At 47.4% G+C, this 16,820-nt stretch overlaps 1 protein-coding gene across 1 annotated transcript; it reads left to right on the top strand.

Annotated features, from left to right (window-relative positions):
• The first annotated feature begins 8,438 nt into the window (after positions 1-8,438).
• Positions 8,439-16,228, top strand: DYNLL2 (dynein light chain LC8-type 2). The gene is made up of 3 exons (XM_015119163.3): positions 8,439-8,695; positions 12,119-12,257; positions 14,157-16,228. The coding sequence occupies exons 2-3, from the start codon at positions 12,126-12,128 to the stop codon at positions 14,292-14,294; spliced, it is 270 nt and encodes an 89-aa protein (XP_014974649.1). The 5' UTR covers positions 8,439-8,695; positions 12,119-12,125; the 3' UTR covers positions 14,295-16,228.
• The last annotated feature ends 592 nt before the right edge of the window (positions 16,229-16,820 follow it).

The raw sequence follows: 16,820 nt of genomic DNA, 5'->3' as shown, positions 1-16,820 counted from the left end.
CTTATAAGTGGGAGCTAAATGATGTGAACTTATGAACACAAAAAAGGAAACGACAAACACTGGGGTCTACTTGACAGAGTAGTTGGAAAGTGTTCCTATTCCATTTTTGAAAGAGTATAAAGGACTGATTTTCATTCTTTAAACATTTAGTAGAATTCACCAGTGAAGCCATCAGGGCCTGGAATTTTCTTTGTGGGAAGTTTTTGAGGTAGTATAATGCAATCTCTTTTCTTGTCCTATTCAGATTACCTGTTTCTTGAGATAGTTTTAGTAGTCTGTGTCTTTCTAAAACTGTGTGTGTTTTATCTAGGCTATCCACTTTGTTCATAGTATCTCCTTAAAATCTCTTTTACTTCTTTTTTAAAATTTTTATTTTAGGTTCAGGGATACGTGTGAAGGTTTGTTATGTAGAGAAACACGTGTCACAGGAGTTTGTTGTACATATTATTACCGAGCTTAATACCTGGGTGATATAATAATATGTACAACAAACTCCTGTGACACGTGTTTCTCTACGTAACAAACCTTCACACGTATCCCTGAACCTAAAATAAAAATTTTAAAAAAGAAGTAAAAGAGATTTTAAGGAGATACTATGAACAAAGTGGATAGCCTAGATAAAACACACACAGTTTTAGAAAGACACAGACTACTAAAACTATCTCAAGAAACAGGTAATCTGAATAGGACAAGAAAAGAGATTGCATTATACTACCTCAAAAACTTCCCACAAAGAAAATTCCAGGCCCTGATGGCTTCACTGGTGAATTCTACTAAATGTTTAAAGAATGAAAATCAGTCCTTTATACTCTTTCAAAAATGGAATAGGAACACTTTCCAACTTACTTCATGAGTTCAGTATTACCCAGATACCAAAACTAGATGAAGACATCATAAGAAAACTATCAGCTGGGCATGGTGGCTCATGCCTATAATCCCAGCACTTTGGGAAGCCAAGGTGGGTGGTCAGGAGTTCGAGACCAGCCCGGCCAACATGGTGAAACCCTGTCTCTACTAAAAATACAAAACTTAGCTGGGCCTTGTGGCGGGCGACTGTAATCTCACCTACTCTGAGGCAGAGGCAGGAGAGTTGCTTGAACCTGGGAGGTGGAGGTTGCAATGAGCCGAGATTGTGCCATTGCACTCCAGCCTGAGTGACAACAGTGAAACTCCATCTCAAGAAAAAAAAAGAAAAGAAAAAGAAAAAAGAAAACTCAATATCACTTATGAATATAGATGCAAAAATCTTCAACAAAATACTAACAAAATGAACATGGCAACATATAAAAAAGATTATACATCATGACCAAGTGGGATTTATCCCAGGAATGCAAAATTGGCTTAACACTTGAAAATCAATCAATAGGCCAGGTGCAGTGGCTCACACCTGTAATTCCAGCACTTTGGGAGACCAAGGTGGGAGAACAGCTTGAGTCCAGGAGTTCAAGACCAGCCTAAGCAACATAGTGAGACCCTGACTTTACCAAAAAAAAAAAAAAAAAAAAAATTAAATTAGCCAGGTGTCGTTGTATGTGCCTATGGTCTCAGGTGCTTGGGAAGCTGAGGTGAGAGGATCACTTAATCTTGGGAGGTCAAGTCTTCAGTGAGCCATGATCACACCACTGGGTGACACAATAAGACCCTTTCAAAAAAAGTAAAAAATAAGTAGAAAGAAAAAAGAAAATCTATCAATGTAATACACCATACTAACAATAAAGGACAAAAGCCACATGATCATGTCAGTAGATGCAGAAAAAGCATTTGACAATTTGATTTCATGATAAAAACACTCAACAAACTAGGGATGGGAGTGAACTTCCTTAACTTGATAAAAGCACCTACAAACCTCCCACATCCAACACTAATGGTGAAAGACTGAAAGCTTTTCCCCTAAGATTGGGAAGAAGACAAGGGTGACTGCTCTCACTAACCCAACTGAATAATATACTGAAGGTTCTATCTAGGACAATTAGGAAAGAAAAAGGAATAAAAGGCACCCAGATTTTAAAGGAAGAAGTAAAACTATCGTAGATGACATGATTTTGTATATAGAAAATTCTAAGAAATACACACATACACATTGTTATGAATTAATGAATGAGTTCAGAAAGGTTGTAGGTTACAAATCATAATGCATATACAAAAATCAATTGTATTTTATGTACTAGCAATGATTACAATCTGGACATGAAATTATGAAAACAATTCAATTAAAAATGGCATCAAAAATAATTACTTAGGGAATATATATAGTGAAAGATGTGCAAAACATGTACACTGAAAATTAGAACACATTATTAAAAGAAATTAAAGAAGACTTAACTAAATGGAAAGACATCCATGTTCATGGACTGGAAAAACTTCATATTGTTATGAAGTTTTCATGGGAAGTTCATGGGAGATGGTAATACTCCCCAAATTGATCTACAATTCAACACAATCCCTATCAAAAATCCCAGCTGGATTTTTAACAGAAATTGGTAAGCTGGTCCTACCAGTCACATAGAAATGCAAGGGAGTCAGAATAGACAACAAATCTTGAAAAATAAGAGCAAAGTTGGAGGACTCACACTTCCAGATTTCACAATTTACTACTTAGCAACAGTCATGAGGACAGTACGGTACTGGCACAAAGATAAATATGTAGATCATTGAAATAGAATTGGCAGTTCAGAAACTCTTACATTTATAGGCAACTGATTTTTTATAATGGTGTCAAGACAATTTAGTGGTGAAAGGATAGCATTTCCAACCATTGATGAAGGACACCTGGGTATCCACATGTAAAACAAATGATGTTGGACTCTACCTCACACCATACACAAAAGTTAACTCAAAATAGATCACTGACCTAAATGCAAGAGCTAAAATTCTTAGAATGTGGGAGTAAATCTTTGTGATCTTGGGTTAGGCAACAGTTTCTTGGACATGACGTCAAAAGCACAAGTGACAAGAGAAAAAAACAGACAAATTAGACTTCACCAAAAGTAAAACTTTCGTGCTTCAAAGACACTAGCAAGAAAGTGAAAATATAGACCCATGGAACAGGAGAAAACATTTGCAAAATGAAATCTTTGATGAAAGTCTAGTATCCAGAATACAAAAAGAACACTATCAACTCAATAATAATAATAATAATAAATCCAATGAAAAATGGGCAAAGAATCTGAATAGATATCTCTCCCCAAAAGATATACCCGAACACCACGCTTCCACTGGGCATCTTCTCTTTAGTTTCTACTTGGTGATCATTTGCTTTAATATTTTAATTGAAGCTCTAAACAATTCATTGAATCTAAACTAGATCAAAGCATGTTGTTTCTTAGAGGAATACAAAGATGAGCAAAATGATATCCCAACTCTCAAGGAACTCATTTGGTGTGAATTCTGACTGAGTGGATCAGAGAAGGTATCCTTTGTGATGGGGCTATTGAAATAGAGAATTGCAGACTTTGGGGCTGCTGGGGACCTTACAGATCAACCAGTCCTACATCTTTCAGATGAAGAAATCCAGAGTCTGAGGGGTGAAATGACTTGACTAGCAGCTGAATATGGCTTGGGACTTCCTCCTTGACTCTTAGTCCAGTGCTTATCTCACTAGTTCAAGTGGTTGAACTTGGCTGGTTCCTCAGGGAGTTTGGAGAGGGGAGGGACAATTTTTTTTTTTTTTGAGACAGAGTCTCACTCTGTTGCCCAGGCTGGAGTGCAGTGGTGCAATCTTGGCTCACTGCAACCTCTGCCTCCTGGGTTCAAGTGATTTTCCTGCCTCAGCCTCCCGAGCAGCTGGCATTATAGGTGCCCAGCACCATGCCCAGCTAATTTTTGTATTTTTAGTAGAGACAGGGTTTCACCATGTTGGCCAGGCTGGTCTCGATCTCTTAACCTTGTGATCCACCTGCCTCGGCCTCCCAAAGAGCTGGGATTACAGGAGTGAACCACTGCTCCCGGCCAAGGACGGACAATATTTGGGGCTTGGTAAATAGTTGCCCAGGGAAATATGTTTTGCAAGTTCACCCAAGAAATCAGCAAAGAATTGAGGTGAATTTCAGCAGTTCTAGTCACGTGGGACTTGACGGGGGGACTGGCACCAGGGTCTGCCTTGCAATAGGCATGTCAATGTGTGTCTTTCCCAACCTTCTATAATTTCCTGGAGATCTTGAAGCAGGTCAATACTAAACGGCTAGGCAAAACGACTTCTGTCACCTCCACTGTCTCTTTCCTCTAGATGATCCAGTCAGCTGGAGTTGGATTGTCTTTACCTGTAAGGACATTAGTCAAATACCCAGCAGAGAGTGTGAGGAGGAAGTCAATTGAGAAACCAGGTTTGGACTTTCCCTAGGGCTAACAATGAATTATTTTAGCTGGCAACTTGTTTTGGGCAGGAAGGGCCCAGTGTAAATAGTATGCATTGCTGGTTCTTGGCAGAGAGAGCCTGGACACTGTTCTTCGGGGTGGAGAAACAGTGTCCTTCCAAGCTGTACTTTTCAGTCATTAATAGGCACAATCAGTTTATACAATGCTTACAGAGAACTTCCCATGTTTCAGGAACTATGCTAGGTCCTGCAACCACACATAAGTAAGACGTGATTCTCACCTGAAAGGAAGTACAGACAAACATAAGACTGACATATTTAATTGTAAGTGGTCAGTGAAAACCCCTGGATGTTAGAGAGCACAGAAGAGGGGTGTGCATTCCCTCTAGGGTTCAGGGGCTTGGTAGATGACATCCAAACAAAGGAGTTAGCCAGGAAAAAAGCTCCAAGTCTCATAGGCAAGAGCTCAGGTATGGAATCTGCATGTACTCAGGTGTGGAATCTGCATGTAGGGAAACAACAGGCAGTGGATGGTGTTACCAGAGCAGGAAGAATGAGATGGAAAGTGTGGTGACATAAGGCAGAGAAGCAGGCGTGCCCGTGTGGAGGGTAAGTTACGGGAAAGGAGTTAGTCTTTATTCTGAGCAGGAAAGGGGGGCATGCCTGAGGAGATCTGCATTTTAGATAGATCACTGCAGTGTAGATCTAAGGTGGAGGAGCCAAGAACGGAGACAGAGAACCAACTGGAAGAGATGATGAGTATCTGACGCAGGGGATTCATAAGGCATGGATTGGAAAAATATCCAAGAGATGAGCAGTGATGGAGACATGCTGGGTGAGGGAGAGACACAAATCTAGGGTTTCTGGCTTGTGCCTGGGTGGATTATGGGGCCAAACGGAGATAGGAAATACGGGGAAAGGGAACAAGTCTGGGACGGAGATGTTGGCGATGGCTAACATTTATTAATCACGTATATTAACCAGGCACTGTGCCAGCACTTCTCCATGCATTTTCTCTTAACTCTATGAAGTGGATATGATTCTCAATTTATAGATAAGGAAAATGAAATTTGGAAATGTTGAATAGCTTAGCCAAATCTGCACAGCTGCTAGAGTGGTGGAAAAAGTTCAGAATCCATGCACTCTGGCCCACTGCTTTATACGTGTGTGCGAAGAGTCTGAAGAGCCTGTGGGGCATCCACAGTAGAGAGGTCCAGGCATTAGGGGGATCATTGGGGCCCAGATCATGGTAAAAACCATGAATGTGGGTGAAATTTCCAAGTTGAGCAGTGAGGGAAGCAAAGTGCCCTGGGGAACCCTGAAGTTAAAGAAGTACCCAGATGGAAAGGGGTCCGCCAAAGAGCCAAAAACAACAGTCTGATTTTGATTTTTAAGTCAGAAGACATGACTGTGTTATCTGGGCAACAGGAAACTGGGCAATCACAAATACTGTAGCTGTATCAAATAAAAACATTCACCAAGTTAAGCTGACATATTAATTATAACAGTGACTATGTTGCATAGTAATTATCCTGAACAGTAAGCATTTTACATAAATAGCAGTAATTATTATATCATAAGTTTCCCAAACTGTGTCCTGTGGAGTAGTAGTTCCCAGAGATGTTAATAAATGTTTGGATAAAAAAAGGGCTTTGGAGTCAGGTAAGTTTATGAAATGCTGGTATAATTTAGATAGAGGGCCAAACCCTGTTTTACACTTCCTCTCCTCTTTTCTCTGTTAGGAGGCAGTACAGTATAATGGGTAAGATTGTAGGCAGTGGAAACAATCTGGAGTTGAATCCTGCTACTGACAAATTGGACAATGTTGAGTAAGTTACTGAACTTCTCTAAACTCTAGTTTGCTCATCTGTACAGGGTGATAGTAATATATTCACTTCAAAAGGCAGCTCCTGGGATTAAATGGAATGCATTGCATTTAAAACGCTTAGAATAGAGCCTGACATACAGCAAGGGATTCATGAGGATTAGTTATTACTATCTATACACCATACTATTAACACATCTCCCTGATATTCTACAGTTTAGTCCTTGACACACACACACACACACACACACACACACACGCGCGCGCGCACTGATATTCGCATTTCCTAAAAGTGAAAACCCTTGGCTCTGACTTCTGTTAGTTGAAGTTCTTTGTGCCCTTGTGTCCACCACACCACAGCCTGGAAATGAGCAAGCTTTTATCCCTACTGTACTTCAGGGAAGGGGAGCAGAGGGAGGATTTATGCCCTGGCAGCATGGCCTTTGAAGGGCCACTGCTAGCTCATAGTAACCCTTGGAAACACTTGAAAGAAGTCATCTTCTGGTTGGATACTGGCTTGCACCATGACACACAGCTTAGCAAGCAGTGTGCCCCCTGTATTTTAGCACCCACTTGCTCCCTTGGTTGGATACTCTTGTGCAGTGAATGACCTGTGCAACCATACGTGCAAATCTGACCTTCAGGCCCCGGAAACTAATGACTATTGGAGAAAGGGGGTACTAGCTTCTCTTTCTCCAAGCAGTCCAGGAGATTAGCCCGGCACAAGCCCTAAGTGTATAAATTATCCTTCGTCATCCCCCGCCCTTCCTCCCATAGAGGCCACGCCTCCCATTCATGAACACAAAGACTGACATCAGAATACCCTTAGTGTGAGGGGATACCCCAGGCCTTAACTGCTCTCTGAAATCCCCTAACTGAGGTTGTTAGAGGACAGAACTGTGGAAAGCAGAAACCAGAGGGAATGATTTTTGCAGGTTTCCCCTGACACAAAACGAACACTAACTTTTGATGCTTCAAACCAGAGCAGGCCAGGGCCAGGGCAAGTCTCACTTCCTGACATGGTTTGGAGAGGCGAAGGGAAAAAGATAGGAGTGGGAGCTATCCCTGGCAGCTTCTTAAACCCGACGGTATGGCCAAAATGCTTGGTTCCCAATAAAGGCTCATCAGCCCTTGAGGTAGACACTTTTGTATAAAACAGACCAGAAAGAAAACCGTAGGCCTGAGGATCTTTCCTGGAAGTGGGGTGGAGTGACAGCAGGCAGGCTCCCAACGCGCACGTTCACACCCATCCTCCCGGGAGTCTCTTGAGCCTCCAGAGGGGCTGCTGCCTGGGTGCACCGCTTTTCAGCTAGAAGCGAGTCAAGCCTGACCTGCGGGATCCGGCAGGGCTCTCCCCTCTCTGTACTTGGATTCTCTCCTTTATAAAGGGAGGGATGTGGATGGGTGGTTTTTGAAGGCTCCTCACAGTTCTGACAGGCACCACCTCTAGGGGCTTCTATTCACTCTCCTCCAGTCCTGTCTACCTGGACAGGCAGGGACAGACGACAAGAAATGGCTCACTCTCACCCCCATCCCAGGACCCCAAGGCCATAAATGTGCAAGGACAGCAGAGGCCTGCGTACCAAAGACACCCCCCCATCAATTTTGCTTCGGCTCTGTCTCCATTGCTCTTGTAGATAAATACTGGCTGGGGGCCCAGCTGGGAGTTTAGGTCCTTCAGCCTCAAAGAACAAAGGCTGAGCTGGAGGAAGAAGGGACCGTCCCGGAAGGTGAGGTGAGGGGGTCGTGGGGCTCCTATGCCTCTCCCTCTCCATAGGGCTGGCTGTCCCTCTCTTTCCCACAGATACGGGAGGAGAGAGTGTCCTGTCTTTTCCTCTGAGGCTGATGACTTCATCTCCTCCCCTTCCTCTCTCTAAGGTTGGGGTTTCTACCTCAGCCCCATCTGTTCCCTGGGTCTGAAATCTCCATCCCCTTCTCCCCTTTTCTTCCTTGGGACTGGGGTCTCCACACCCCTCCCTCTCCTCCTCTCTCAGGACCACGTCTCTCTATTCCTTTTCAGGCCTGGCCTCTCCAGCCTCGGGCGTAGGGGTCCGCATTCCTCTCCTTTCTTAAGGCCACGGCTCCCTCCCCCACCCGCTCCAGCTCCTCCTCCCCACCCCCTCCCTCCGCCCCGAGGCATTGTGGGAGGAAACAAGATGTGGGGCGAGAGCGGCGCGGGGAGAAGCCCGCAGTGCGGGGCCGGGCGGGCGCAGCCAATGGGGAGCGCGGACGGCGGCGCGCGCGGCGGGGGGGCGGGGGCGGGGCGCTATTTCAGCGGGGGCCGCGCGTCGGCCGCGCTCAGCGGCAGAGCGGAGCGGAGCTGTGAGGCGCCAACGCTGAGCGGGCGGGCGGGCCGGCGGCGCGAGGCGGAGCGCGGGCGGCCGGCGAAACTCCCAAGGGCGGACCGCGGCAGGGAGCGATCGGCCCCGGGCTGCGGGAGCCGGAGACCGCGGCGGCGGCGGCTGCAGGAGGAGCCCAGGGGACACCGCCCCTGCCTGTGCTCTGCCTCGGGCCATCGCTGCTCCCCAGGGCCCCGTGCGGACTCGCCTCCGTGAAGGTGAGCGGTGGGTGGGGGCGTCCCCCGGTGGCGGGCCTGTGCCCGTCGCGTGCGGCTCCACACGCCCCGGCCCTCGCCGAGGTCGCCCTACGGCCTCCTCAACTGGCCCCAAGGCCTGGAACAGGGCTGGCCCCGCAGTCCTTGGCGTTGACGGTCCGGGCAGCGCCGCGCGCCCCCGCTGCCCCTCCCTCTGGGCGCAGCCCCAGCTGCGCCACCCTCTGCCCCGTCCACCCTCGTGGCGCTGCTGGAGGCCTGGGCTGCGGAGCTGCCGCTGCGCCCGCCACCCCGGGGAGTCTCCCTGCGCTGCGTGGAGGCCCCTGATATCAGGGGCCGGGGAAGAGGGGGTGGAGAGGGCTTGGGCGTGACGCGGCTCCTCCTGCCGCCACCGCCACCCTCTGGGGCGTCCTTCCTGCAGCGAGGACGCCCAGTCACTCCGGCGCTGTTCCAGGCCGGGCGGGGGAGGGCGGCCGACCGGCCAGAGCCTGCGGACCTGGCCGGCGGCGCGGGCGGGAGGTGGGGGGGGGAGGAGGATGCTTCCTCGTTCCCCAGGTGCTGCCCTTTGGGACCTCAGCGCTCTGGAGGATGGGATAGTGGAGGGATACGGCCCCCTTGGAGAGCCCGAAGAGGGAAGTAGAAGTGTGTGTCTATTGGCGGGTGGGGATGGTGGTCCGTGTCATTCGGAGATTTAGCCTTTTTTTTGGGTTGCAAAACCAAGAATAGAAGATGGGAGCTGTCCTGGAGTGCCCTTTGCGCTTTTCACAGGAGCCCTGGCTCGTGACTGAGGCGGCTGGCCTGGGGCCCTCTGGCCATCCTCCTCTTATCTGGAGGCCCAGGTCCCTTGCTTTTTCCCCAGGAGGGAGGGGCTAGACTGGACACCTTCCTCTGCTTTGCTCACTGGCACCTTGGACAGGGGTGGTAGGGGTTGGGCTTCAACTCTCTCAGATGCCTGGGGGGCAGGGGTGAAGAATCGTGCCATTGTAGTCACAAGACCAATATTATGTAACCGGAGGCTGTCTCCTGGAGAGTAAAGTGGCTTTTAATTACTGTAACAAAGTTGCCCCTTTGGACTTTGGGAATGAGGCAGTGGAGCAGGTGAGCTTGCAGGCAAAATGGTGCCAATTTCATACTTTCACTTTGCTGTCTAACCAGGCCCCACCCCCACGCCTGGGTTTGTAAACAGTGCCCCCTTCTGAGTGGTAACCCGGAATAGGCCACCAGGTGACACTAGTTTTTCTTCACTTGTACGGAGCCTTATAAGAACCTTTCTCCCTGTGCTGCTGTTGTACCTTTGCTCAGACCCATTGAGGTTGCCCCATTTATCTCATTTCAACCTTTGGTATTTAAAATGAAGATGTTGATTTGCCCAAGGTCATGTAACTAGTCATTCCTTGAACAGTGTTCTCCGAATCTTTCCTCAGCACCATGTGGTGCTCACAGACTCCAGTTGAGGCTCTGACTTTTCCTCTCCATAATGTGGGGGCAGAGGGTGCTGGTCTACTACCTCTTTGCTCTGCTAGTTTCTGCCGAAGTGGAACCAGCCCTGCTTAGTTTGACAGTGCTATCTAGATGAAGGGGCCTTGGATGTGGTCAAGGGCTGTCTGGCAGGCAGCTGGCATGTGTGCATTCTCTGCATGTGGTGCAGGCTCAGATGGTGGTGGTGAGTTCTGTTTTCCCTTTCAGCCATCTAGCCCACAGGCTAATGTGAACTCAGAGATCAAGGTGGCCTGGAATGATACCAAGGATCTGCCCTTGAGCAGGCAGTCTCCTGTGCAGCCTTGTATCAGATAGAGCTGGAATGACAGCATCTCTTGTCCATTGGGCTGGGCCACAGAGTGGTGCTTTTAGGGGTGGGATGATGGGAGGGGGAGATTGTTACTGCTCCATGTGTTGGCTCTGTGGTCAAGGACAAAGGGCTCATCCCCTCTGTTCCTGCATAGTACCTCACAGGCCACTTGCCAGCCAGTTCCTGAGATTCCTCTTGTCCCAGGAAGGGTCCATGCAGGGTCTGCCTGGGAACTCTGGTTGCTATGGGATGAATGGCATGGCCCTGACAGCAGGGATATGAAACAAGGCTCTTAAAATAGTAATTCTTTACCTTTCTTAGGCACCTTTTTAAAATGCTTTATCTCCAGGTTTTTCCCAAGCCTCTGGTTTTTTAAGAGAAGGAAGGCTTCAGCATTTCTTTGAGGAAAATAAGATATTGTCCCCTAACATAATACCTTTCACATCACCTAATAGGTCAGTACTTTTTGAATGAATATGTTTGGCATGAGGAAGCAACACACCAAAGGAATGACAAATCAGTGTTGAAGCTGGGTCCAAAATTAGGGCTTTCAAAAATTATATTGAGCTTTAAAAAATGAACATTGTACTGAGGAGAGTGGGGAAGCAGAGGGGAGGGTGGGACAGACATGTCCCATGTCTGTGTGACCGACTGGCCAAGTCTGAGGTTGCCTTCCCACCGTCTCTACCTCTAAGGGGCATCTCACCCTGGAGTACTTGAGAGAAGTCATAATTATCATCTCTGCTCTACTGGGCATTGATAGCCTGGAATATACCCTACCCCTTTTTTTATAGGGCAGGGGTTGGCGGCATTTTTCTGTGAAGGGCCAGATAGGAAATAGTTTTGGCTTTGCAGGCCAAATAGTCTCTTGGAACTACTCAACTCTGCCATCGTAGCATGTTCCTGCAACGCTTTATTTTACAAAAACAGGTGGTAGGCTGGATCTGACTGATGGACAGTCCCTTGTAGACTGTCCTTGTCTGCAGATGTTCTCATATAACTAGTTAATCCTTACAACAACTCGCGATAGAGAGCTATCCTCATCTGCTAAAATGAAAATAATCAAATGCAGGAAGGCCAAGTGACTTGTCTTAAGACTACAAGACATAAACTCAGGACCAGGAGTCAGGCCTACTGAGTCCTAGTCCAGCTTCTTTCTTCATTGATGCCAATGATGTAATGAATGGTCATTAAATCAGGGACTTATTCTGTTCAAATGTTAGGATACCTGGTTTATTCTCAGGACAACCCTGTAGTCCCCATTTTACAGATGATGACATAAAAACACAAAGATTAAGTAACTTGCCCAACGACACAGTTAGTAGATGATACACTGTAATATCATCTTGACTATTGATGCTGTTCAGAATATCGGAAGTAAATTTTAGAGTTGAAAAACCTCATTTTGCCTGTGGTAAAAACTGATGATTTATTATGTCCTATTGGCCCTATATTTCCCAGGGTGGGAACAATGTCTCTGCTAAAGCTTAGGAGCTCCCTCTCCTAATGCTTCACATCTGTGTTTTCTGTTGCCCTCACCTTCTATACTCCCCTCTCTCACTGAGACCCCACACCCAGCAGCTAATGTTCACTGCCCAGAGCATGGAGTTGTCAGCCTTACCTCTCTGCTCCTTCTGTAGTGTCACCATGTCTGACCGGAAGGCAGTGATCAAGAACGCAGACATGTCTGAGGACATGCAACAGGATGCCGTTGACTGTGCCACGCAGGCCATGGAGAAGTACAATATAGAGAAGGACATTGCTGCCTATATCAAGAAGGTGTGCTGGGACAGCTGGGACTGATGGCCATGGGTGGGGATTGACAGCTGAGCTAACCTCCAGGGAGATCTGGAGCTGGGGACATAAGAAAGCCCGTATATCCTATGCAAACAAAACCCTAGGAATTTGCAAAGCAGACAGACTAGCGAGTGATTCCGAATTGCCCAAGCATTCACTTTAGGAGTTGTTAATAGCTCTGCTAGGTGTGTGTGTGTATGTTTACTTTTACAGATAATTTACAAGGCATTGGGGAGGGATAAGAGTATGCAGATACACTTCAGAATTAAATATTTCTGGCCCAGTTCAGAACTATTCAAAATTAAGATTGAGGATATTTGAAAGAATAAGATGTACAAATTTTGAGGGAACTACATCATTTAAAGTGGGTATGCCTATAATAATCCTCATCATGTAGGAGGTTTCCTTTTCTTTTCCTTGAAAAGGACTCAAGTACTACATCACCCCTTTCTACATTCTTAATGAAAGGGTGGGCTCAAATATATAATTTTTAAGAAATGGATAAGCAATAATGGGGCCATAGGTTTGGTCCCTGAAAAATTCCTGAGTGAATTCGTGACTGGATATGGTTAACATGGTGAGGAAGCAGCTGTGCCAAAAGTAAGAAAAGGGGTACTGGGGCCCCCTGATTCCCAGTCAGGACCCATATCCATTGGAGGCATAATCCCAGTGTTTGATATTCTCAGCTCTGGCATCCCAAGAACGTGTGTAAGAATGGTAGCAGTCTAGTCCATTGAAGTGGTAGGGTCTCTTTGAGTTTTACAGAACTGTGTTTTCCTACCCAAATGGGTGGAATGAAAAGAACTCCTAGTGTCCTGAGAGACTTTTTTGGGTGTGGAGCCAAGGGTTGCAGAGCCATTTGGGAGCCCACCTTCTTGCTGTCCTGTACTCTGAGAGCCAGAGGAATCCCCAGATTTTCTGGTCCAGTGCTCTTATTTTGCTGATGGAGAAATGAGAACCAGGGAAGTGACTGGCTCTCCTGTATTACACATAGTCTTGAGCCAATGTTGAAGCTGGGTTTGGTTTTTACTCTCCTAGTACTTGGAGAGTTGTATGGTAAGGGGGCTGTGAGGAGACCGGACAAGTTGTATGTTGAGCATGTTGAGGGATAGAACCCCAGAGTTGGCAGCATTGGTGGGCCCATGGTGGAGGGCTGCTGCCCTTTCATGGCCACGGCAGAATGCTTCTAGAACTGAGTCTGCAGGCTGAGCCACAAGGTAGTAGGGAGCTGATTAGCTCTAAAGATTTCCTGTGGTTTTGATGGTGAACTTGTGCCCCTGAGAGAATTACCTTGATCTCATGGTGGAGGTCCTTGTCCTGGTACATACAGCCCACACAGTGCATGGCACACGGGAGCGCCTTTAATGTTGTCTTATATAGTACTGCCTCCTGGTACTCCCGATGCTTGGTCTTGTTTTGCTTTAATGCCTTAGTGTTCAGCATTTGGAAATGCTGGTTTAGTAATGTGTGAGGCAGTGGGTGGTGGCTCCCTATTTGTGTCATGCTGTTTGACAAATGGTCCTTTATTCCACTGGCCTCTTGATTCCCTTGCTGAAGAATCCCAGGGTGGGCTAGGGGTGGCGTGAGGGGGTGGGGTAGCTAGAGGGAGGAGAGATGATCAGGGTGTAGAGTGCTGGAGGCTCAGGGGAGATGAATAATGGAGCCTTTGTGGTGTTCCATTATTAATGAGGGGAAGAGTGTCCTGGCCAGCTTTAAAACCTGAGCTTCTGAGGTTCGGGGAGGGAACCCCAGGCTGAGGGATGGGGTAGGGGTGATAACAAACATGTATCGGTGCTGGAGTTGCAGGGAGAGACTCCCATTCTGATTTCTCCTTCTCCAGCTACCCTAATTACTTTTTTCTCTGCCTTTATTCTTTTTTAGGAATTTGACAAGAAATATAACCCTACCTGGCATTGTATCGTGGGCCGAAATTTTGGCAGCTACGTCACACACGAGACAAAGCACTTCATCTATTTTTACTTGGGTCAAGTTGCAATCCTCCTCTTCAAGTCAGGCTAGGTGGCCGTGGTGAAGGTGTCAGTGGCGGCGGCAGCGATGGCAAGCAGGCGGCGTTGCTGGGACTGTTTTGCACTGGGGCCAGCATCAGGATGTCCTCTCCAATGGCTGTGCTACTGCATGGACTGTATACTCGATTTCATGTGTATGTCGCAGTAAACAAAACCAAACCTCTTTCTGTTTAGTTGCCTGGGGGAAGAAGGCTGCTTTATGTTTATTTTTCAAGACTTTAAAAATATTTTTCGGTTGTATTGCACTAGGAAATCTCTCCCACCCTCTCCCTTTTGTTTTTCTTTCCCTATACAAAATAAAAGGCCCTCCACAAAGACTAGGCAGCCGAAAGACTAGGAGGGCTGAGGAAAAGAAATAGGTCTCTGGAGGTGGAACTAAAACTGTGCAGCTGCCTCTTCCTGGCGGTGGATGCTGCTTTGGGAGGGCCAGGGAGGCTGCAGGGGGACAGTGTTGGGATTGTCAAGGAGAAAGGGATAGGAAGGAAGGTGGAGGGATTGATCTAGTACCAGGGAGAATATTCCACTGAACTGTGATTCTATGGCTTGGGGCAGAGGGTGGGGTGGGGATGCGTTCTTTAGGGGGCCCTGAGATGTGTTTGTCTGTGGTGTGTGGGAGTGGGGAGCAGACTTGTCTTGCTGTCTTTGTCAGAATTTCTAAGTAAGGGCTGTGTCTTTGTGGATTACCTTCTTTTGTTCTTCCTGCCAGAGATCATGACAGGAGGATGTTGGGGGTAGGATTAGCTTGAATTTTTTTTTTCTTTACATTCTTCTCCTGTCTGCTCCCTGCTTAGCCCTCAGTTTTCTCATTCCTCTGGAGTTCTCTTAGAGCAGCCCCTGTTGTTAGTTGGCTGGCAAGGGAATTTCTGGTGACTGTAGTTCCTTAGTTAGGTCTTAGCAATCAAACCAAATCGATGTGTCTCTTGATTCTTCTGTGTATATGTGTGTATATGTGTGTGTATGTGTGTGTGGGGTTTGGGGTAGAGGGGAGGGAGGGGGCAGGACAGTGTGGAATCTCTAGGGTGTATGGGTAGGTAGGGGGTACAGTTAGTTCTAAGTGGGCCTTTGTTAAAAGCCTCTGGGGATATCTGTTTTGGAAATAAAGATAGGTGTCCCCTCCTTGCTGTCATCTAGCCCAGACACTCTGCTTGCTCTCTGGCTGTCTGCTCCCTGGGAAGGCTTTAGGAGGACCACCCAGGACAGGATGACCATGCTGCCATCTGCTCTGGAGCTGGGTCTCAGTGCAGAGGGACAGTGACTGTGGATCGTTGCAGTCTCTGGTGGGAGGTGAGGATAGAAATGATAAAGAGCTAAGAGGAGCTTCTGGGAGCCTTGGAGGAGGTCAGTCTTGCAGTGATGAAGCCAGATAGCAGGAGATGGAGCAGGGCCGTGAGAGGAGGAGATTCTGAGGAGGATGCAGGGGAAATCTTGTCTGTTAATGAAATAGGAGTGGGGTGGGGTTTGGGGTGGGGTGGTCATTGCCGTTTGAGCTGCTGATTCTCATGAGTCGCCTTCAAAACTCTCATGTAGGGTTGACAATGTGGGGGGTGGGGGATCTAGCTTATTCTTTTATTTTCAAGTCCATTCTTGGGGCTGGTGGGGAGGCAGGAGAATACCCCTCCCTCAGCCCTTAGTGTGTGCTGAGCTTGCTTTGTGATGTTGGCAGGGGAGGGGGGACCTGGGTGGTGATTGAGTTCCCTTTATCAAACCCTTCAGTGGGCACAAAATTGAGTGCTTGATTTTAGGTTTTATTTTTTTATGAATGTCCAAATCTGTGTTTCACCCTGCCCTCCCAGACTGTGTGGCCAGTTGAAAGTGTCTGGTTTGTGTTCATCTCTCCCTCATTTCTGGAGCAGGGCCTGAGACCCTGCCACATCTCCTATGCTCTGCATCCACGCCTCTTTTGGACATTAAAGGTTGATTGATGCACTTCTGCGCTCTTTGGGTCTCTTTGGGGATGAGGGGTTGGCCTGGTGGCAGTGGTGCCACACAGGGGGTGAGGGTGGAGGGTATCCAGGGTGGAGTAGAATGGGGACTGAAGAGAAGACCAGGCACTAGATACTGATTGGCCTGTAGCTGCACTTATTTGTGCCTAGGCTTATTCCCCTTAAGTAGAAGAAAACTAACCAGCAGCACTCACCCTTAAGGGCTCCTGGGTTTTGCCTTCCTTGGTGGTGATGGCCAGGTGAGTCATACTTTGTGTCTTTGGGATAGTAGCTGCTGCCTTCCCAGCTGCCATCATGGACCTGCCTGAGCTTTGCTGCTTCAACTTTTGCCCAAAGCTCTTATCTTTTCATACACCTCCCTTCTCGGCTTCCCTGGACCTGGAGACTATTTAGCAAAGGGTCTGGCCACTCCGAAATGGAAAGATGGGGATATTGAGAAAGATGGAGCCTCTTTTGGTGGAACCTAAGTGATTCTCTCAATCCTCTATTGCCCAGACACACAACTTAAGAAATCAGCAGTGCCAAGATTTCTGAGAGTGTCTTCCAACCCCTGACTCTACACCGTCGTGTGAATG

Source organism: Macaca mulatta, chromosome 16 (genome assembly GCF_049350105.2).
Source record: "Macaca mulatta isolate MMU2019108-1 chromosome 16, T2T-MMU8v2.0, whole genome shotgun sequence".
In the NCBI taxonomy this organism is placed as follows: domain Eukaryota; kingdom Metazoa; phylum Chordata; class Mammalia; order Primates; family Cercopithecidae; genus Macaca; species Macaca mulatta.
Note: the sequence above shows the minus strand (reverse complement) of the source record. Positions and strands in the feature narration are given on the sequence as shown.